The sequence below is a fragment of the Phyllostomus discolor genome, chromosome 2 (assembly GCF_004126475.2).
Source record: "Phyllostomus discolor isolate MPI-MPIP mPhyDis1 chromosome 2, mPhyDis1.pri.v3, whole genome shotgun sequence".
Classification (NCBI taxonomy): Eukaryota; Metazoa; Chordata; class Mammalia; order Chiroptera; family Phyllostomidae; genus Phyllostomus; species Phyllostomus discolor.
Genome location: NC_040904.2, coordinates 196,669,902 through 196,692,823, shown reverse-complemented (window position 1 = coordinate 196,692,823; position 22,922 = coordinate 196,669,902). Strand labels below are relative to the sequence as shown.

The window sequence follows — 22,922 nt, the reverse complement described above, 5'->3', positions numbered from 1 at the left end:
TTTATAATTTATATGTTTTGGAAATTATAGCAATATCAGAATTTAATACTAATAAATGATCATCTAATTCAATACCCTTTTACTAAAGGAAGAGGCTGTGATGTGTCATTTTTGGTTTGAAGTAGCTTTTGTATAAACATTTTTTATAAACAGGAAATGTACGTAGTGTTTTTAAACTTGTTTTTTCCTCAAGTTTCTATATGCTCAGAGCTCTTTGATTTACTTTATAGGTTTCATCTTTCTTAATCAGAGTATTTTTTGGCATTTTATAATCTAGAATTGGATATTTCAGATTTAAAAGTTTATTGATACTAACTTGCAGAGTTTTAATACCTTTTTTTTTTTTTAAAGGCTGAATCATGTCAGGGAGATTTAAGTACATTGGCTAGTGTGGTTACATCATTAGCAAATCTTGGAAAAACTAAAGGACATTCTCAAAATAGTAATAAAATGTCTATGATTGAAGGATTAAGCAATGGTGATGCCTCTTTGTGTGAATTTAATCAAGAAATGCATACCAACGGTGATGTTTCAAGGTAAGGCCTGTTTTGATCTTAAGTGTCCTTTTGCTTAAGTGTCCTTTAGTATTTCTTGCAATATTTTTATATTGAATACTATTTATAGAAATTTCAGAAAACAAGGCTTTCTATTAGACTTAGAAAATTTAAGGCCTAGTAAGTTTTGACTGCATTCAGTATAAAGTGTTTTCCAGTAAGTTACATTCTAAGTAATAAGCAACAAGTGAGCACTGTAAGTTAGAATGTAGTCATAAACGTCAGGAATTTTTTCCCACTAAAGATGATAATCTGGGTCTAATATTTTAGGTAGCTTAGTTGCTAGTTTTTATCTTTTGTGTATTTAGAGTTAAACATTTGTTTTATTACACAGTCATTTCTTTTCCCTGCCAATTTTTAATGATGAAACAGATTTAAAGACTTAGTTGAATCAACTACATTTTTTAAGTTATAGTCAGGAAACTCCTATCAGACTTCTATTTTTTATTCTCTCAATATTAATACTTAGGATGTGGAAACCAGATTTTTTCAGGCTTTTTTCACACTCTGTTCATCACCTAAAATATTGAAGAAACAACCTTTAAGAGTCTCAATAAGCACTTTGTTGAACAACAGCTTTTAAGGAACTCTAGAAGGCATCTCATCAAAAAATATGGGGAACTGTTTTGAAAAATTATTTGCTACCATTAGTTCATCATTTGCCATCCTTATCTCAGATTCTTACAGTTTAGATTTAGCTATATACATAAGTTTAAAGCTATTCTCTGAATTTTTAAGTAAAATTAAAGCCTAACTTTGTATTATGTAGAATAAAGTCAACATAAGTTCTAGCCCTTGTCCTTTCTAAATAATTGCTCTTTGTAAAGTAAATGGGCTGATGTCTTGTAGTAACAAGTATATAACTTATAAAAGCATATTTTCATACCAAAGTATAAGGATTTTTCTCCCCCTTAATTACATAAGATTTTTTAAAAGACTAGTTCTCTGATAATATTAATATATTTTTCATATCATACATATGAAGTCTTAATTTGTTGCTTTTGGGGAATCATAAATCATGTATCATACATCATGTATTTCATATATCACTGAAATAGATTGTTCAGTGATACACCAAAGTTTTATTTTCTAAACAGTTTTTTAGGCCTGAATCTTAAATCATGTATTTCATGTATCACTGAAATAGAGTGTTCAGTGATACACCAAAGTTTTATTTTCTAAACAGTTTTTTTAGGCCTAAATCTTAATTCCAGAATTTTATGTAGGATTTTTATTTTGTTGTGGAGATTGGCCAAGCTCACAGCTTCTGATGTCTCCTTATAGGGCATTTGACACTCTTGCAAAAGCATTGAATCCTGGAGAGAGCACAGCCTGTCAGAGCTCAGTAGAGGGCATGGAAGGAAGCGTACACCTAATTGCTGGAGACTCGAGCATAAGTTACATCGAAAAAGAGGGGCCACTTCTCAGCGATTCACATGTAGCTTTCAGGGTATTTCCATATATATGTTTTATAATTTTTATGTTGTATTATCCATTTTGATTTTAATCTTCCTTTCAAAAATCAAAGTATATTTGTTGTGCTTTTAAAAGTCAGAAGTATCCCTAATAGAATTCAAAACAGCAACTAAAACATATACATCTGCCTATATAAAATAATGGCTTCATAAATCCTGTTTATAAGTCATAGTTACATCAGTTAATGGGTTAAGTCTATAAAAGTTAGCTTTTAGAACATTTATACATTTTTTTTTTACTTTAAGTATTGGCATTCGTGATGTGTCAAATGCATTGGTTTTTATCTGGGAATCTCCACCTCCCCAATGGCACCAGCAGGCCTGCCTCACCCAGTACTCTTCTTACCCTGTAACCATCTGAATTTAACTCCATAGCCTGAATGAAAGGAGTGTTTAACATACAGGATTGATTGCTCCTTGTACTGAATTGGTTGTATACCATTATTAAGAAAGAAAGAGAGGAAAGGAAAAAACACATTGTTAGACCAAGACAGAAAGTAACTTTTAAAAATATAATCAGATAGTATCATGGGTGGTATTTGTTAAGTAGGACTCTGCTTGTCTGAATATTGCTTTAGAAACTATGATCTACTCACTTATTCTAAATCCTATTTTTAGCTGTAAAATCCAGTGACTTAGATTATTTCCAGATTTGTGTTTTGCTGACTCTATTAGATTCATATATAATATGTTTATATATAACTCTTTCAAAGTAATGACAGTTTGGAGCTGTCAGTCATAAGAGAATTGACCTCAGTGCCTATCTGTCCACACTAGCTCACCATGCCGTCTCCCATGCCGGAGTACCTGAATGTGCACTACATCGGGGAGTCCGCCTCCAGACTGCTGTTCTTGTCCATGCACTGGGCACTTTCCATTCCTTCCTTCCAGGCTCTAGGGTGAGTGTTTCGAAGTCTTAAACATAAATGTGTATATTAAGTAAGAACTTTTATTTTGGGAGGATCTGTATTAAAGGGAAAAAAATGTTATAGCATAACTTTTTAAGTTTTGTCATTTATGTTACAAATCATGGCAGCTAGTATTTTCTGTATTTATATTTATGTGGAAGAGTGTCCATATTTCATAATTTGAGTCAGTTAACAATTCGAATGGGATATGTGCGGTAGAGCTGATAAATTATAGCCAGCATTCATAACAGGCTGTCCCTGGAGGACTTACAGACTGCCGTCTAGGGCAGCGTGTAGGGATGTCCTAGGGTTTGTTTCCCTTCCACCACTAGTGTTCATCTCAGGCTTTTAATAAGGGGCTGAAACTTGTTAACAGTGAGCATGCTTAAAAATAGAAATAACTGTTTTCCAATCATGCGATTGGAAACCAAAAAAGGAAGAAAATGCAAACCTATAGTACACTGTGATCATTTAGAACTTGGGTTCTTCTGCTGAGTAGCACATCTGTATTCTGTTCTGAAGTGGTCAGATGGTAATGAAAATGGTCCGCTATAAGAAACCCAAGCTTTACCTAAAGTTTGCCAAATTTATTTAGATTACTGTAAGGTAACTGGAATGCAGAAGCAAAGAAACCATGGAGAATGTTAAGCCCATAATTAGAAAAGTATTATTCTAGTGACAGAATCCTTGTTCTAGTTACAGGACCCTACTCACCAATGTGATTTTGTAAGCAATTCACTTTCATATTCTATTCATCTGTTTAAGGAATAAGAACTGCCCTTTTACACCTTAGAGAAAATTTTAGTGTAACTAAGAAACATATTTGAATGATGACGCTTTTTCCTGTTATTTTTTTAAGTATGTTTTATTGATTATGCTGTTACAGGTGTCCCAGTTTTTCCCCCCTTTGCCTCACTGCCTAGTAGCCCCCTTCCCTCCAGCAGTCCACCCTTAGTTCATGTCCACAGGTCATGTGTGTAAGTTCTTTGGCTTCTCCATTTCCTGTACTGTTCTTAACATCCCCCTGTCTATTTTGTTCCTACCAATTATGCTTCTTAATCCCTACACCATTTCCTCTTTTCTCCCATTTCCTCTCCCAGCTGATAACCCTCCAAATGATCTCCATATCTATGATTTTGTTCCTGTTCTGGTTGTTTGCTTAGTTTTGGCTTTTGTTTTTTAGATTCAGTTGGTGATAGTTGTGATTGTCATTTTAACGTTCATGGTTTGGATGTTCTTCTTTTTCTTAAATAAGTTCCTTTAACATTTCACGTAACAATGGCCTGGTGATGATAAATTCCTTTAATGTCACCTTGTCTGGGAAGCACTTTATCTGCCCTTCCATTCTGAAGGATAGCTTCGTTGGATAGAGTATTCTTGGTTGTATGTCCCTGCCTTTTCTTTCCTGCAAAGTTTCTAACTTTCTGCTTTTCTCTTGCTTTTACATTCTCTCTTTATCTTTCACCTTTGGCATTTTAATTATGATGTGTCTTGTTGTGGTCCACTTTGGGTCCAATTTGTTTGGGACTCTCTGCTTCCTAGATTTGTATGGTTATTTCCTTTGTCAAATTAGGGGAGTTTTCTTTCATTATTTTTTCAATTAAGTTTTCAATTTCTTGCTCTTCCTCTTCTCCTTCTGGCACCCTTATGATTTGGACATTGGCACGGTTAAGGTTGTACCAGAGGTTCCTAGGCCTCTCCTCAGGTTTGTTTGGTTTTTTTGAATTCTTGTTTCTTCTTTCTGTTCTGGTTGAATATTTATTTCTTCCTTTTGTTCCAAATCATTGATTTGAATCCCAGTTTTCTCCCCTTCACTGTTGGTTCCCTGTAGATTTTCTTTATGTCACTTTGTGTAACGTTCATTTCTTTCCTTGTTTTGTGGCCGTACTCAATATCTCTGAGCATTGTGATAACCAGTGTTTTGAAATCTGCATCTCATAGGTTGCTTATCTCATTTCTTTTAGTTCTTTTTCTGGGGTCTTGTTCTATTCTTTCATTTGGGCCATATATTTTTGACTCCTTAATTTGGCAGCCTCCCTATATTTGCTTCTGTGTATTAGGTAGAGCTGCTTTTACTCTCTCTCTTAGTAGCATGGCCTGTGCAGAAGAGGTACCTGTAAATTGTATGGGGCAGAGTCTTAGGTAATCTCCAGGGCCAGGCAACCTACTTCACTGCTTTGTGGCTCTATGTGAGGGGAGGGGTCTCAGAGAAGGGACATTGCTGCTGCCTGCCTTCTGGGGGTTTGTCCAGCATTTGACCCATTTCCAGTCACTTCACCCACTTCCCTTATGCTGTTGGTGCCTGTCCAGCTGCTGCCCTGTGGTTTGTGTTGATTCTAAAACCATGAGGGCCATTTAAGCGGCAAAAATTTGGCAGTTCTTCCACCACCCCAACCCCCAGTGGTTTTTACAGCCAGAGATAATGGGGGGTTATCTTCCCAGTGCTGGAACCCTTTTCTTTGCGGTCTGGCCTGGGGCTGGGATCACTCACTCCCAGCTTATCCCCCCTGACTTTTATCCACCACATGTGACTGTGGGACCACACATGCCACTGCCTCCACCTCTCTGCCCTGTCTCTGCAACTCCACCCTTCCTACCCGTCTGGATGTGTGTGGCTTCTTTAAATCCTTGGTTGTTGGACTTCTCTACAGCTCAATTTTCTGATAGTTCTGGGTGTTTTTTCATTTTTGAGATCTGGTTGTAATTCTTTTGATGGTTGTGCAAGGAGGAGAAGCGTGTCTATCTATGCCTCCATCTTGAGCAGAAGGGCTCTGAATTATGACTTTAAAAGCATGCATAAAACCTCGTAATTTGGTTTATTAATCGGCATTGGATATACTATTAATATCATGTATTAAATAATGTACTTAATAATACTGTTACCTAGACTAAGAGCATGATTTATAAAGGTTAGCCTTTAAAACAATTGTTAGCTGTTGCTCTCAGAATAACATTTAACTCGTAATTTATCCAGTCTGTTTTTTAAGAAAAATTAAAATACAATGTAAATTTACACATTAGCAGTTAATATATTTTAAAGCATTATGTTTAGTTCCCCAGGTGTACAAATCAAGGCATACTTGTACCTTGAAAAGTAACCTGGTGCTATTTTTTATAATAATAGACTATCAGTTGTTCTAGTAAAACAACAAAAGGACTTTAGGGGTAGCGATTTGAATTCCTTGATTTTTGTAACACCACTGATATTAAGTATTTCTGTTAAATTAAGTGTGATTATCCTTTGGAAAAAATTCAAATGTTAAAGAAACCAAAAATAAAGCCTGGGGTTTCCAATTGTAACATAGTTAATTTTATAGCGGCAGCCACATTTCCCTGTCATCTGTATTGAAAATTGGTTTCAGTGTAACAGCCACAGGATTCTTTGCAGTTAAAATTATCTATTGGTGTAGCTGCTGTATAAACTGTGTTTATTATTACTAAATACTTTCGAGTTTGAATTAATCAGATGGATGAGGACTAAGTACTTGTGTTAGTATTTCCATAAAATACATCCGTATAAATAGTGAAACTGTTGAGTCTAAGAGGATATGGTGTACCTTTTAGGTTTTTGCTTGGTACTACCAAACTGTTCTCCAAAAAAGATGCTGAGACAGTTTGCACCCACATTAGCAATGTATGATAAATGCTTTATTTTCCCACACCTTCTTTAGTTCTGGGTGGTATTCATCTTTTTTGACAAATAAAAATAGTATCCTGTTATATTTTATTTTGTTTGAGATCAAAATTTTAATTATTTTTATATGGAGATTTAATAATACTGATCTTATTTTCACTTAAACATTATTTTAAAATAAATTTTAAATAGCCAGTTCTCAGATACTACATGGGAAACTAATCAGCCTAGATTAAAAATTTCACCTGAGTAATTTGGGTGAAATTAATTACTTTCTGTAACTCTTAAGTTGACAATACGAGCTTTTGTTTGAGTATATTCGGTTCTCAAATAAACTGTAATGTGGTAAAGATGGCCGTGGGTTTTAACTTGATAAATGATTTCTGTTTAAATCAGAAAAAAATTTATCATCACTTCATCATGTACACTTTCATTAGTGTGTACATATTTCCTATCAGGATGTTTTTTAAAAAATATATTTTATGTATTTACTTATTTTGAGAGAGAGGGAAGGGAAGGAAAAAGAGGGAGAGAAACATCGATGTGCAAGAGAGACGGCGATCAGCCGTCTCTCGCATGCCCCCAACTGTGGGGACCTGGTTCGCAGCCGGCACTCAATCCACTGAGCCACACCAGCCAGGGAGATCCTATCAGGATGTTCTTACCAACCTCACTCTCTTTGGAGGAAAGAAATCTTTGGTTTAAAGAATATTTAATAGGAAAAGTATCCAGGTCCACAGGGTCCTTTTAACTCTATATCTTATCTAAATTTTTAAGTCCCCTATTCTATATCCCCTGCATTCATTTGCTGAATTTCTTCTTTATGCCATCTACTGTGCTGTTGACAGAGATACAGAAATGAATTTGGGTGTCCTTGCCTTCAGTAAGGTGTTAATCTAGTGCAGGAGACAGACACTGAAACCAATAAATTAGAACACTGTGAAATAAGTGTAAAATATAAATGAATATGTGGCACCGAAGGGGGAATGATAAACTACCTTGGGAGAGGAATGTGGTAAGAGAACTTTTTTATTTTTTAGGTGAGCTCTGTGCTGTATATTAAGGCAGTGATTTTCAACCATTTTCTTCTCATGATACATATAAACTAATTACTAAAATTCTCTGGAACACCAAAAAAATAATATTTTTGCTGCTCTGACCAAAAATAAACATAATTTTGATTCATTCACACTGATGGCTATTGTTGTATTGGCAGTTACCATCTTTTTATTTTATAATCTAAGGGAGAAGAGGCCAGTGTATTGCACTTTTTTTTAAAGTTTTATTTATCTACTTTTAGAGAGAGGGTAAGGGAGGAAGAAGAGGGAGAGGAATTGATCAGTTGCATCTGGCATGCCCCCAACTGGGGACCTGGCCCACAACCCAGGCTTGTGCCCTGACTGGAAATCGAACCAGCAATTTTTCAGTTCTCAGGCTGGCGCTCAGTGTACTGAGCCGCACCAGCCAGGATGAAATTTTTTTAAAAAGAAGGGAGGATAGCATTTACAATTCACTCAACAGTTTTTATGAGTACCTACCACATGGTGGTTTTCACCTCAACAAGTTTGGCCCTTGTCCTTCCTTCCTGGATTACTATTCCCCTAGATTTTTTTTTTTTTCTGTCTTTCTCTACTCAAATAACTCAAAATGCCAGGCTTGTAGTAAAAGGTTCCCAACCAGCTTACCTGAACACAACCCCTCCTCCCCCATTTTTTAATGCAGCATTCTATTTTATAGTAATGTAGAATTTTTATTACCTGAAATTAACTTAATATATGTATAACCATATGTATATGTGTGTTTATTTATATAAAATATTCTAAAGATATATTTATTATGTTGCCCTTTTGTTTCATGAAGACAGATTTAATCCATCATGTTTGTTGCAATTTCTCCAGTGCTTCAACCGGTGCCTGGCTTTTATACTTTATGTCATGGCCTGTTCACATTATACTTACATTTGCATCTTATCATATCGGAAGGAGATCAAAGTTATGTAGTGTCTGTGCATTTTATATAGCTAAACAGCCTGAGACTTGGGAAACTAATTTTCCCTGATTTCAGATGGATAATAAGTGGATGATTTAGGTTTTATAACCCTGGCTTTTGATCTCTAATACTTTTTCTATTCTCTCACGCTACTGAGATTTCTTCTTATGTAGAAGAAATTCAGGAAAGTACTTTGGACCGTCCTTATCCTCCTTACTCCCAGTAATATCCTCTTATCTCATAGAGATAACATCTCATCTGAAACAGACTTAAAAGAATAAACCATTTTTCCCAGGAAAGTGATTGTTTACCTACCATCAAATAATTCTAATTGTCTTAAAAACAGACAAACAGTATTTATTGGCATTTAAAGAAAAATAAAACTTGGAAAAGTTTTTTTTAATGTATGCTTTTTGCCCTTAATTTTTTTAAAACAATCTTTATGCTATCTGTTTCCATGAAATTTGGCATTAAAACCCCAACTTCTATAGTCTGAAACTGTTCTTATAAACTGGTTGGTTGATTAATGAGCTAACTAATTAAATTTCTAAGCCTTACTCCTCAGGTGCTGTCAGGTATACAGAACACAGAGCTGATTAAGTCCGTGCCCAGTTAGTCTTTCTAGAGCAACTGTGCTTCAGTGGTATTTTACTTTAAATATATGTGTCAGTTGTGAAGTTTATAAAATATCTTTTACTGATACCTAATTTGTGTGTGTGTGTGTGTTTAATAGGCAAGAAAACAGCATATCATTGGTGAAAGCTTACTGGAATGAACTTTTTACTCTTGGCCTTGCCCAGTGCTGGCAAGTAATGAACGTGGCAGCTATATTAGCAACATTTGTCAATTGCCTTCACAGTAGCCTTCAACAAGGTAAAAAGCACCTTATTTCCTTTTCTAGAATATGAGAGGGGATGTCAGTTTTATAAAGTGTTACAATTAAAGTTACATATCTGATGATATGGCCTTAGGTACCAGCATCTTTTTTGCTTTAGATTATTTTTACATTTTGATAGTTTTGTTGATCACCAAGAAAATATTTCTGAATATTTAAATTTTAAAATATTTTAAAGCACAACAAAATTGAAATTACATGTAAGTCTGGCTGGCTCTTTCTCACCAGGCCTTGTGAATGTTTGTGCTTTGGCACAGGTACCAAGGTATCCAGGGTTAGCTTATGTAGAAGTGATTAATTATTTTAGAATATATTCTTCCAACCAGTTTTTAAACTACCTTTCTTCATGTCAACCCTTTGAATTCCAAGACTCTCTTGTCAATCAGGGTGTATTCTTTTATTTTAAAAATACTGAAGAGTCACAGAATAATCCTTACTCTCTTTTTTTCCTTTTCTTCCTTTTCTTCATGTCGAGGTGGTTACAGCTTTTATTCATTCAAGGAGACAGGCAGTCACTGATTTATAAATATTTACCTTCAGAGTGGCATAAGACTGACCAAGAAAGTACCCCATCCTCAAATGCAAACTGCCATTTGAGTTTAGGAGTAATTTATAAAATGGGAATTGTGTTTTATTTCCTAACACTCCATTTCCCATTGTTTTAAATTATCTGCTTCCTCATATTCAAGGGCAGAGAAGTCACCTTAAAGTTTCATCAGCAGTAGATCTAGAAAGCAGCATTACACACCCATTTAGTGTGTGGACTCCTAATCTTCATTTATCTCTCATAAGTGTGTAATGTGTTATACAGCCTACCTCCACAAAAGCTGTGGTTGGCCAGTGAGATGTGTTTTAAACATATCCCTCCACAGCAAATTAAAATATTCATCATAAAATTTACTTTACTTAGTTTTTCTTTGGTCTTTGCAGTATATTTTGCTAATTATTTTTGTTTTAGTAGTCTTCGTAACTTTTAAAAATCTAGATGATTTTGCTCATTTTTTAAAATCAGTACAACCATAAATAAAATCCTGTTACCAAAATTTGAATTTTTTGAACTTTGGTTGTCTGGTGTTTCAGATGATTATCTTCATATCTTATCTTCTCAAAGGTATATCTTGAAGGAAACATTACATTTAGGGTTTTTTATACTAACAGCTTGTTTTGTTTTGTTTTTTCTTGAATGAACAATGTCTATAGATCATTTATTAGTTTCGTCTATACTTGCAGAGATACTGAATTTTAAACATTTGTAGATTGGTTATATTTAAAGCTGGAAATTAGTGAGAAGAAAATATATTGGATAAAAATAGTCATACATTTTAACAGAAAACTAGAAGATTTTGTTTGCCTGTTTGTGTTTAATTGAAGACAAAATGTCAACAGAAAGAAGAAAATTATTGATGGAGCACATCTTCAAACTCCAGGAGTTTTGTAACAGCATGGTTAGACTCTGCATTGATGGGTATGAATACGCTTACCTGAAGGCAATAGTACTCTTCAGTCCAGGTACGTAAATACTGACTTCTTATTTAAGATACAATTTTTGACGTTGTGGAGAAATTGGAACCCTCATACCCTGCTGCTGGGCATATAAAATGATGCAGTTACAGTGGAAACAACCCGAGTGTTCCTGAACAAATGAATAAATAAATGTAATACACGCTTACAATAGAGCTTTGCGACAGCATGGATGGGCCTGGAGAACATTATGCTGAGTGAAATAAGCCACACAGAAAAAGACAAATATCATGTGATTTCACTCATATGTGGAATCTCATGAGCAAACTGAACTAACAAGGTAAATAGAAACACTCAGAGAACAGGATGACAGCTAAAGGGGTAGGGGGATTGAGCAAAGAGGAAAAGACTCATGAACATGGAGAGCAGCATGGTGATTGCAGGGGCCCAGGGGGTACAAGGGGCTAAATGGTAATGGAAAAAATACAATAAAAATGATAGAAAAAAACAATAGAATATCATTCATCTATAAAGTTAAGTTCTGACAAATGCTACAACATGGATTAACCTTGAAAACAGTATGCTAAGTGAAAAAAGCCAGTCACAAAAAGGCCACATATAATATAATTCCATTGATAAGGAATGTCTAGAATAGGCTAATTTTAAACATAAAATAAGTTAGTAATTACCAGGGACTAAAGACAGGGAGAATAGGGAGTGACTGTGAATGGGTTCAGAGTTCTTTCGTAGTGGCAAGAGTTTTCTGAAATTAGATTGTGGTGATGGTTGCACAGTTCTGTGAATAATTTCAAACCCATGAATTACACACTTTAAGTCAGTGCATCTTAGGAATGTTAGACACCTGGGTATGCAAAGGAAAGTTGGAATTACCAAAGTGACATCACTGACCTTTCAGTTGTTACATCTGCATTTGAATTCCTAGGTCTGTTTTGCTGGGCATCAGTAAGAGGTATGAGTGTTGTGTTAATGGGGTCAACTTCCAGACATCTTGTTAGAGTCACCAACAAATACAGGAAAGGGTCTCTTATTACTCTGCCCATTTCTAGGTTTCACATGGGAAATGCCAGAAAAATGAACTGTTCTCTTAGGCTCTGTGTTTTTCATTCTGGCATGTATTTCTCTTCCTGTATATCATAATAAAACTATCTTAGGAAAGCTGCTTCTTACCCCAGTGATATACCAGTAAGATAATTAAAGCTTTTTTGTACTGTTCTTACAATGTTTCGTATAAGTCAATAACATGTATCTTCGTTTTTTATCACAACCAACTTGCTTTCATTTTCTTTAAAATTGAAAGCACATAGATTGAAGTTAGAGGTATGATGTAATTTTATCTAAGTATTCCCAATATTTTCTATTCATTACTTTTTTATTCTCTTAAGACAAAACAGAGCTTTCCATATTTCTTAATATTTCTTAAGTTAGACATTTTTATGAAGTTCTTTTAATCCATATTTGTGAAATTTTATAGTGACTATTGAAATGTCTATAGATTGTATTTCTGCTATAATTGTTCTGACAAAGATGATGTTCATAGTTATTACATTTTTACCTAACAATAGTGGGCTTTTTAAATAAAAATATAGAATAAAATCTGCAAATATTTTATTGGATTAAAAATACCTTTTTAATTAAGCTAAGCCATTTTTTTTTCACCGTTAAAAGCAAAGTGAACAAAATTCCTTCTGCCACTTTTGGGATAAACTAAAATATTAGCAGAGCCCATTGGTTTCAGTTTTTATTAGATATTAGAATATATGTATGAGATAAAAAATAGTTTTAAGGGTTTAAGTACAGTTTGTGCTGTTCAGTAATATTCATGGAAAGAGTCACATATGATGAAGCTCCATTTTTGACCAAACTGCTCTTCTCACCCCCTTCCATCTCTACTCTATGTGCCTTATTAAATGAACATTCATACATAAGGTAATAATATATTCTCTTATGTTTCAGATCATCCAGGCCTGGAAAACATGGGACAGATTGAGAAATTTCAGGAAAAGGCTTATGTGGAATTTCAGGATTATATAACCAAAACATATCCAGATGACACCTACAGGTATTCAGAAGTTAAATACTATTTAAATTCATCTTAAAACTTTTTTGTGAATCTGTTATTTCATTATTTTCTATTCCAACAGTAATTAAAATTTCTGTTAACCTTGACCTTTGAAGTAGATAATACCATTAAAATCAATATGCATTATTGCAAGTGCTTTACGTGTAATATCTCGTCCAGGTCTTACATTGGGCATAGAGGAGACTGTAGCACACAGAGGACATAACTTGTCAAAGGCTACACAAGCAGTGCCAGAGCCCAGCTGAACCCAGGTGGTCTGACCATAGCACCCAAACTCTTATTTTCTTCTGATGAAATAATGTATTTTGTTAGTAAAAGGCGGGGAAATGAATGAAAAAATACCATGAGACTTTTCTAATTAACTTTAAAATTTGGCTTATGATATTTCTACCAATGTATTTCTTGCCAATGTCCTTTGAAAAAAAAATTGTATAAGATGAGTTCAGTTTTTGAAGGAGAGAATTGTAAACACATGGCCATCAGAGCCAGAGTGCGTGGGTTTGACTCCTGACCTTACCAAGGGCAGGTATTTTAACTTCTCTGCTTCAATTTCTTTACCCATAAAATGGAGATGACAACCGCATCTACATTTTACAATTAGTATAACAATTAAATTTCTTTAATATATGTAAAGAGCATAGAATAGTGTGTGTTTCATAGCAAGGGCGATATAAATGTGTTTGCTGACATTATGTATTTAACATCCTTCAAATTAGTAAGAACATTTGACATATAATGGTTTACACATATTAAATAATAGAGTTATAAGCCAGCTCAATTGTGAAAATCAGCCTTAGTTTATGTAACCAGTTTTCTTACCCTGCGTGCTCCCAGTTCTGTGGATGCAGCTCAGCCCATGGGAACAACAGGAGCTGAGGAATTTGGGGAGTAGAATATGTGGCTATGGGAAGAGCACTCAATCCTGGAGCTGCTGATTTCATTTGGTCTTAAGGACTAGAGTGCCAGGCCTTAGACCCAAGGAAGGATAAACATATCACAAGTTTTTTGAAAAGGTGGTTATTTTGTTGTTGGTTTTGTCATAATTGTTTTTTCAGATTTTTTTTTCTTAAGATTTTATTTATTTAGAGGGGAGAGGGGGGAGAAAGAGAGGGAAAGAAACATCTGTGTGAGAAACATCAGTCGATCCGTTGCCTCTCATGTGCCCCCAGTGGGGGACCTGGCCCGAAACCCAGGCAAGTTTCCTGACCTATGCCTGGAAGTTGAACCAGCAACCCTTCCGTCACAGGCTGGCGCTCAATCCACTGAGCCACACAGGCCAGGGCTGTTTTTTCAGGGGTTTCTTAAGTTTCTAAAGTAGTTTTATATGTCATTATAAAGTAAATACAGCATTTAAATTTTCTCCTCTGTAGATGTACAGTTGTTTGCTGACTTCTGTTCCATTAGGTTTCAGGTACTTTGATGTCTGGAATTTTTTCTCAGTTTCTTACATTCCTAATTACTTAAAAATAATAAATTATCTTTGGATAGCAGTTTTCAGTGTATAATATACTTTCCCATAAGACATTATCCTGCCAAAATTTGAGAACCTCACTAGCACAGAAACTGGCAGAAGTCATTCCCATAATTTTTACAAAAGCCCTGTGAGAGAGACGGTGGGAGTGGCTCACACACATTCCCATAGCCAGGGGGCGGCTGGATCAGTGTTTGAGGGCAGTGGTGTTGATTCCACATTCTGTGCTTTTCCCAGTAATAGCAACTATTGCCTGCTTTACTATTCCCAGTAGTTTTTTGTTAACCAAAACCAACAAAACTATTACCATTGAGCCTTGTGTGCCCCAATAACACAAACTATAGCTGTTCTTAATGAGCCTCAAATGAGCTCCTAAGCCATTTCAAACATAACTTGGACCAAGGTTTAACAGCATGGCAATCAAGAGCAAGGCTTACCTCAGAAGTCTGTCCGACTGCGTTTCTGTCCAGTTGATTGTCATGCACTGAGGCTTGAATACTATGGTTTTTATTTTAACTTTTGAAAATTAGACCTGTATTAAGGTAGGCAACAAAAAATATAGATGCAGAAATGACATTTTTCTACTAAATCTCTGTTTGATTTATAACCTTGTTCTCCCACCCCTTTATTTATTTTTAGGTTGTCCAGACTACTTCTCCGATTGCCAGCTTTGAGACTGATGAATGCTACCATCACCGAAGAATTGTTTTTCAAAGGTCTCATTGGCAATGTACGAATTGACAGTGTTATCCCACATATTTTAAAAATGGAACCTGCAGATTATAACTCACAAATAATTGGTCACAGCATTTGAAAGCTAAGAGCTCAGTATAAACTTGCTGTTCTCCCTCACACTGAACATAAGAGGACACCAAATTGAACTCATTGTTTCCAGGGCATCTGGAAATTATGACTTTAAAAAATAACTGAAAACCAAAGTATTTTAATTTTGACTTTCTTAAGAAGAATTTTCAAAGTGACTGGAAGGTAGCAGGAATTACAATTTCCCTACCTATCTTATTTAAATGAGTAAGAAATACTATGGATTTACTCTTGGTTAAGATGACACCTAGAGCCGTCACCTTTTAACTGTCTAAACTAAGATCTCTCATTTTATCTACTTGGTAAAGCAAATAAATCAGTCTTTTTTTTTTCCAGAATTGTGTTCCATTCATGTTTAATTTCATTACAAACTAGTAGAAACACTTAATTGTCAGAAATATTTGAGGATGTCCTTTTATTTTACTCTTCTCTAATATAATCAGTTTTCATTACTATGTCAAAAGATTATTTTATGTGCAGTGGTGTAATGATAACATTAGAACCAGAGGAAATAATAATTGAATATATATATTTTTTGTCTTTTGTAAATACTATGGCACCCCTAGCATATACCAGTCTCATTGCTGGCAATGAGACATAGGTCATTCATGATCTTAAGTTTTTTAGTGATGTATAATGATTAGTTATAAGCACTTTTATTTACATATGTAGAAGGAAATGGTTTTTGAGAATAAGATAGGGTTCACGTTTTAATATTTTTGGCTTACTGCTGTGTTTTGAAAGTAGTAGAGACTCAGCCCAAATGTTTCAGCATTGCAAACTAGATATTAAAGTGTTGCTCTCCCGTTCGTTCCACAGAGCGCATCTGTCCTCTCCCTCTTTTCTGATCTACGTTACTGCATAGTTTCCTGACCCTTCATGGGTGCTAGCCACCTTCTTTTAGGTCATTAGAAATACATAATTTGTTAAATAATAGCCAGTCTATGTTTTCAAGGTGAGTAAAACAATGATTTTATAGCAGTTGATAATTCTTAAAATTAAAAAAATTTAATATATAAGGGAATATGCACTGGTTTTTTTCTACTGTGAAGCGGGGAGAGCTGTTTTAGTATCAGCCTAAGGCCTTGTTTTTACTACAACAAAAGCATTTTAAACTCAGATGTCTTCCACAGTAATGTTTTCCTTAGCAAACCTGATACTGTTAAATATTTCTTTGCTCTGATTTCATGATGAATTATTTTGGTATGTCTATTTGTTGTTGTTAATTTTTGAGCAAATATGGGGTTTTCATTGCACTCAGAGTACACTTTTTATAAAGATTTTTTGCAATAGAAGAGAGCTGAATTTTGTGGAAGGCTGTAGATTTTACTAGTTACTACTTTATTAATCTAAAGTTTAAAATATCAACTTACAGTCTTTACCAACTTATTAAGGGAATCTTTTTTCCCTGCTTAAGCCATGATTTTTGTCAATAGGTTTGTTTATAATATCAACTGGGAAAAACTTCATTTACTATGAAATACACAAGTGGGAAAAGCAGTGGGTTTACCTTTAGAAACCCTAAGAAGTAAGCCAAGGATTTAGAAATGTACTCATGGTCAATTAACACACGTGTTTCTTGCAGGTACTTTTCCTGATGAAATTTGTAGTTATATTTGGAAGTGTTTTTAAAACTATATTAAAGCGTGACCTGTACTACAAATTTCAGTTTCCTGGCATTATAAATTGATTTCAGAGTTCTCTTTGTTGAGGAGTTATTCTTTTGCTTGTTTGTTACATAGTTAAGAAATTTCTAGTAAGATTTATTAAAGTACTTCTAGAAAGGGAAAACTGGAAAATATTTTTGTATCAATTCTTTTAGGATTATTATAAATCAGTTTGAAAACTTCTAGCTAAATATTACAAATGACTGTTAATTTATTTTCTTTCCTGAAATATCAGTAAAATGACAGTAAAGAGTAACCATATAACAATAAATAAAACAAGAGAAGAAATCACAGGATAAGAGAGTTCAGTGAGTTTTTGGAAATCCAAATCCGGGTAGAGAAAAACTGACTTAGCAGCACCAGAATTAACTAAGCTCCTGTCTGAGTGCCTGGAAAAGGCAATGCAGGGAGAAAAGCCAGGGTACCTTGCAGTATTCTGAAAAGATACTCAGTATCTTGAGGACTCAGGTGCTCATATAGAGATGGTGCTTGGGACATAGAAAAGAAAGGATTGATTACAAGTCTGTATACAGGATCATTGAACTATCTTTCTCTATACTTCAGTCAGGTGACCACTTTCTGTTTTTCCCCCTTTTCAAGCAAGGTTAATGCTCATTAAAAACTAACTGGAAGATCATAGGACTTAGAGCAGGGGTGTCAAATTCATTTTCTCCAGGGGCCACATCAGCCTTGCAGTTACCTTCAAAGGGCTGAAATAATTTTAGGACTGTATAAATGTAACTACTCCTTAACTGTTAAGGAGTTGAAATCACATTCAACCCTTTGAAGGCAACTGTGAGGCTGGTGTGGCCCTGGTGAAAATGAGTCTAACACCCTCGACTTACAGGATACCAGGGATAATAGATGCCTTGGATTAGGTATAGGGTTAAAAATATGGATTAAGAGAAAAACCTGCATTCTTTTTTTAAAGTCTATTGATTATGCTATTACAGTTGTCCCATTTTTTTTCTCTGCTTTATTCCCCTCTACCCTTATCCCCCTTCCCTCCAGCATTTCCCCTGCTTCGTTCATGTCCATGGGTTGTACAAACAAGTTCTTTGGCTTCTCCATTTCCTATACTGTTATTAACCCCCCATGTCTATTTTGTACCTACCATTTATGCTCCTTTTTTTTCTTTTTTTTTTTTAAGATTTTATTTATTTATTTTTAGAGAGGGAAGGGAGGGAGAAAGAGAGAGAGAAACATCAATGTGTGGTGGCTGGGGGTCATGGCCTGCAACCCTGGCATGTGCCCTGACTGGGAATTGAACCTGCGACACTTTGGTTCGCAGTCTGAGCTCAATCCACTGAGCTACGCCAGCCAGGGCTTCATTTATGCTTCTTAATCCCTGTACCTTTTCCCCCCATTCTTCTCCCTCCCCCTCCCTGGTGATAACCCTCCCTGTGATCTCCATTTCTATAATTCTGTTCCTGTTGAGTTGTTTGTTAGTGTGTTTTTGTGTTTATTTTTTAGGTTCAGGTATTGATAGTTGCTTGTTGGCATTTTACTGTTCACATTTTTGAACATCTCCTTTTCTTAGATAAATCCCTTTAACATTTCATACAGTAAGGGCTTGGTGATGATGAACTCCTTTAACTTGACCTTATCTGGGAAGCATTTTATCTTCACTTCAGTTGTAAATGATAGCTTTGCTAGATAGAGTAATCTTGGATGTAGTTCCTCCTTTTCATGACTTTGAATACTTCTTTCCAGCCTCTTCTTGCCTGCAAGGTTTCTTTTGAGAAATCACCTGAGAGTCTTATGGATATTCCTTTGTAGGTAACTGTCTCCTTGTATCTTGGTGTGTTCCTCTTTGGGTCCAACTTGTTTGGGATTCTCTGAGCTCCCTGGACTTATACTTCTATTTCCTTCACCAGATTGGGGAAGTTTTCTTTCACTATTATTTCAAAAATGTTTTCAATTTCTTGCTCTTCTTCTTCTCCTTCCGGCACCCCTATGATTCAGATGTTGGAATGTTTAAAGTTGGCCCAGCTAACTAAGCCTCTCCTCATCTTTTTGAGTTCTTGTTTCTTCATTCTTCTGTTCCAGTTGAATGTTTATTTCTTCCTTCTGTTCCAAATCATTTATTTGAGTCCTGGTTCCCTGTGTATTTTTCTTTATTTCATTTTGGATAGCCTTCACTTCTTCCTCTGTTGTGTTTGTACTCGATCATTTTTGTGAGCATCCTGATTACCAGTGTTTGAACTCTGTATCTGATAGGTTGCCTATCTTCTTGTCACTTACTTCTTTTCCTGGAGTTTTGATCTGTTCTTTCATTTGAGCCATATTTTTTTTTTGTCCTGGTGCACCTGTTAATGTTGTAAGTGGCGGTGCAGCCCTCTTTGCTGCGTTGCGGCACTGTGTGGGGGAGCGGTCAAAGAGTGCTTGCTTGGTTCTCACCCCACTTTGTCACTTCCCCTCCTTCCCACAAACAAGTTCTGCCCTTTCAGGTGCTGCCCTGTTGCTGACTCCCAGGTAGTTGGGCATGTGTACATTCCAGGACCCTGTGGGCCCCTCCAACGGACTCTCCTGTGAGACTGGCGGTTTCTCCCACCACTGCACCCCCCACAGATTTTTATAGTCAGGTTTTGAGGCTTTCTTTTCCCAAGCTGGAACCCTGGGTTGCGTGGTCTGTGTGGCTCCCCAGTTGTTCCTCCCCGTGTCTTTGCACATGAATGTGGGACCTTCTGGTCCACCAGCCATGCCAGCCACTGCCTTGCCCCACTTTCCCGCCTCCCCAGCTTCTTTTCCCTACCCCTCCTATCAGTCTGGATGAATGTTTCTTTAACTCCTTGGTTGTTGGACTTCTGTACAGTTCAATTTCCTGGCAGTTCTGGTTGTTTTTATTTTTAAATTGGTTATTATTCTTCTTTTGGTTGTGTAAGGAAGTGAAGCTATTTACCTATTCCTCCATCTTTGTTGGAAGCCAAGAATCATTCTGAATGTGAGCTCCCTAACCATATTCCCAGAGTGCTGTCAGGTGTAGGCTACTTTGTGAGGATTTTTTTTCCAGAGAAACTAACACATTGTATGCGGGAAACATTTATACGTTTTACGTTGACTGGTAGTAGAACACGCGGTAAAAACTACCCGCAAACAATGTGCTAATTGCCTCCAGAGAAATGATCACCAGACACACACTCACTTTTCATTGTGCCTGGATAAGAAATCTGATTCCCATTTTATCACTTCAGTGAAGCCTGTGGGGGGGAGGGGGGCTCCACCCACAGGGTCTTCCTCCCTCCCGGACCCCCCCCCCCCCAGATGAGAATAAGTACTAAGACCTGATCTGCTTGGGGAGGAAAGGTGGCCCATCTCTCAAAGGAGAAGGGCCTGGAGCCTGTTCCTCGATGGGCTTTTATTGGGTTCATTTGCACAGGAATACAGATAAAACTCATTAATTGCCAGGCAATATGGATCAAACAGTAGATAACAAAGAACTCTGAGGGCCTATTTTGAGTCAGGGTCAGATAACTAAAGAGCTGTAAAACTTTGAGGAACAAACTTACTTGTTGCTTGGACCCTTATCATTTCATTGAGAGCATTCTAAACAAAGCGGGTTTCACAGGATTTTACATATTCTTCCTTAGGCCTGATTGCCTGGGGAACCTGCCCTGTCCAGCACAGGGCTGTACCACCCTCTGTCATTGTTTCAGGCTTAGGTGGAGCAAGGGAAGTGAGGCAGCCAGGAGATTAGGAGACTTTTTGCAGACAGAATGAGGGCTCAGGCTTTGTCAAAGCCGAGGGACGAGGGTCCACCACCCTCTATTGCTGTAGCCCCCCAAGGTCCTTCCCTGGGGGCCTCCCATGTGATCATGCCTGTCTGAGGTTGTCCCCCCTTTGGGGAATCTTACCCATCATTGGCTAACTGACCAAGCATGGGGGCCAGTTATGGATGAAGTAAAGGGAGCATAAGCAGTGCTGCTGCCAGGGAGATAAGCTTTGCTTAGTGCCTTACGGTCCAAGGTTGCTCCCTTAACCTTAGCCTTGTAGCGGGTTACAGCTTCTGAAACCAGGCAGGGAAGTTCCCAACAGAAGCCCACTAGTTTTCAAGTCATATGTGTATAAACATGGGCTTTCCATTCAGCTCTTTAGTGCCTACTATTAATTATGAGTATAGAGCCATGATAACTAGATATTTAAATCATACATAGTGGAGTAGGCAGATAGAATGCAAGGATTAGGAAAACACCCTTATTAATATTTTGAAAGAAATTAGATGTTGTATCCATTAAATGAGAACAAGATGCTTTGTAAAGGAAAATTTGGAGCAAGAAACATCCCCTGGAAATTAAAAATGATAGCCAAAGAAATTCATTAGAAGGGTTAGAAGATAAAGTGGTTAAGTCACACTGAAAGTATAACAAAAAAAAACAAAGAAATAGGAAATAAAAGATAATACTGGAAAATCAAATTAGGAGGTTTTACATTTTAATAGTAAGAGTTTAAGGAAGAGAATACAGGCAGGTAAGAGGTGTAGAGGGGAGAGAAGTATAGTTATTAAGGCAGTAGAGATCCTTATGATGTAACTTCAGTATCTTGGTGGGTAACATGCAGGAACTTACATGTGATAACATGGTATAGAACTAAACATGCACACAAACGAGTACAAGTAAAACAGGAGGCATCTGAATAAGATCAGTGGATTAATGTCAGTATCCTGGTTGTGATGATACAGTTTGCAAAATGTTACACCATTCAGAGAAACTGAGAAAAGTATAAACAGGACAGGATCTCTGCATTACCTTACAACTGCATGGGATTCAGTATCTCAATTAAAAATTTGAAGTTAAGAAAATACTTTAAGGAGGTTAGGAAATTATTACATTGGCAATGCTCATCAATGGCCGCTAGAATCACAAAAAAGTGAAACAAGCAGACGCCATGTGTGCTTCCTGATGGAAGGGTATCATCTGAAAAATAGTGAACAGTGGCAAACCCACTAATCTGGTCAAGCATGTAGATTTAATTACTAATTACAGGAAATACAGGGGATAGAAGAACACAGGGATAAAGTTAACAAAATGTAGAGTAGGGGGAATTCTACAGGAGAAATTGCCCATTTCTTCATTAAGTAATTTGGAAGGACAAAAAAGGGTGGAGAATGGGAGAAACCCTTAGACTACGAGAAAGGAACCCCCCCCCCCCACACACACACACAAAACCCGGAATTATTTTCCAGAGGGTGGGCCCCTTGTACAGGCTTCTGCTAGGTAGGTATTCTAGGAACCCATCTGTGTCTGTGTACCAGCTGGCACTGTGAGAGGCTGTGGTTGGCTTCGGTGAGTTTTTTTTCTTAAGACTTTAAATGCCTTTGCACATTTCTTGTCGATGTGTCTGCCCACACCTCACTGAGTGTTGAGCAGTTTTTGACCAAAAGTGGCGCAACCCCCATGCCCCGCCCTCCCTGTTTATCTGAGCTCACCCCAAGGAACTTTTTTTGTTGTTTCTTTCACCTGTCTGAAAAAAGTCTTCAAAGGGAAAGGTTTTGCCAATGTGAAGAGTTGAAACAAACTGGCAGAAGCACTAAAAGGCATCAAAATTGACAAATTCAAAAACTGGATTAGTGGGGAAAAACATCTCCATAGGTGTATTGCATCAAACAGAGAGCACTTTTAGAATTAGTCTGTGGCCATACCACGCGATATGCACTCGATGTCGTCTCATCTCAGAAGCTAGGCAGGGCCGGGCCTGGTTAGTACTTGGATGGGAGAATACACAATGTTCTATAAATAAATTTTTGGTTTTTTAGGGTTCCCCTTCGTAATTTAAATGGAAATCAACCAGTTACAAACTATGAGTATTACTTGGAAAAACTAAAAATATGAGAATTGGGGAATTTGAACTGTTCTCAATATTTAATATGAAGGAATTATTACCTTAATGTGAGGTGACAATGTGGTTGGGTTGTTTTTTTTGTTTTTTTTGTTTTTGAGTTCTTAGAT

At 36.5% G+C, this 22,922-nt stretch overlaps 1 protein-coding gene across 4 annotated transcripts in view; it reads left to right on the top strand.

Moving 5' to 3' along the window:
- Positions 1-16,105, top strand: part of NR2C1 (nuclear receptor subfamily 2 group C member 1) — a 38,111-nt gene extending 22,006 nt beyond the window's left edge. For 3 of the 4 annotated variants that reach the window (XM_028532410.2, XM_036019432.1, XM_028532411.2), the window contains exons 8-14: positions 352-536; positions 1,839-2,004; positions 2,807-2,928; positions 9,294-9,433; positions 10,827-10,964; positions 12,891-12,996; positions 15,128-16,105. In XM_028532410.2, coding sequence (XP_028388211.1) covers positions 352-536; positions 1,839-2,004; positions 2,807-2,928; positions 9,294-9,433; positions 10,827-10,964; positions 12,891-12,996; positions 15,128-15,302 — 1,032 coding nt within the window. In that variant the 3' untranslated portion in view covers positions 15,303-16,105. The remainder of the gene's footprint in view (positions 1-351; positions 537-1,838; positions 2,005-2,806; positions 2,929-9,293; positions 9,434-10,826; positions 10,965-12,890; positions 12,997-15,127) is intronic. The other variant, XM_036019433.1, reaches the window with a different exon arrangement.
- The last annotated feature ends 6,817 nt before the right edge of the window (positions 16,106-22,922 follow it).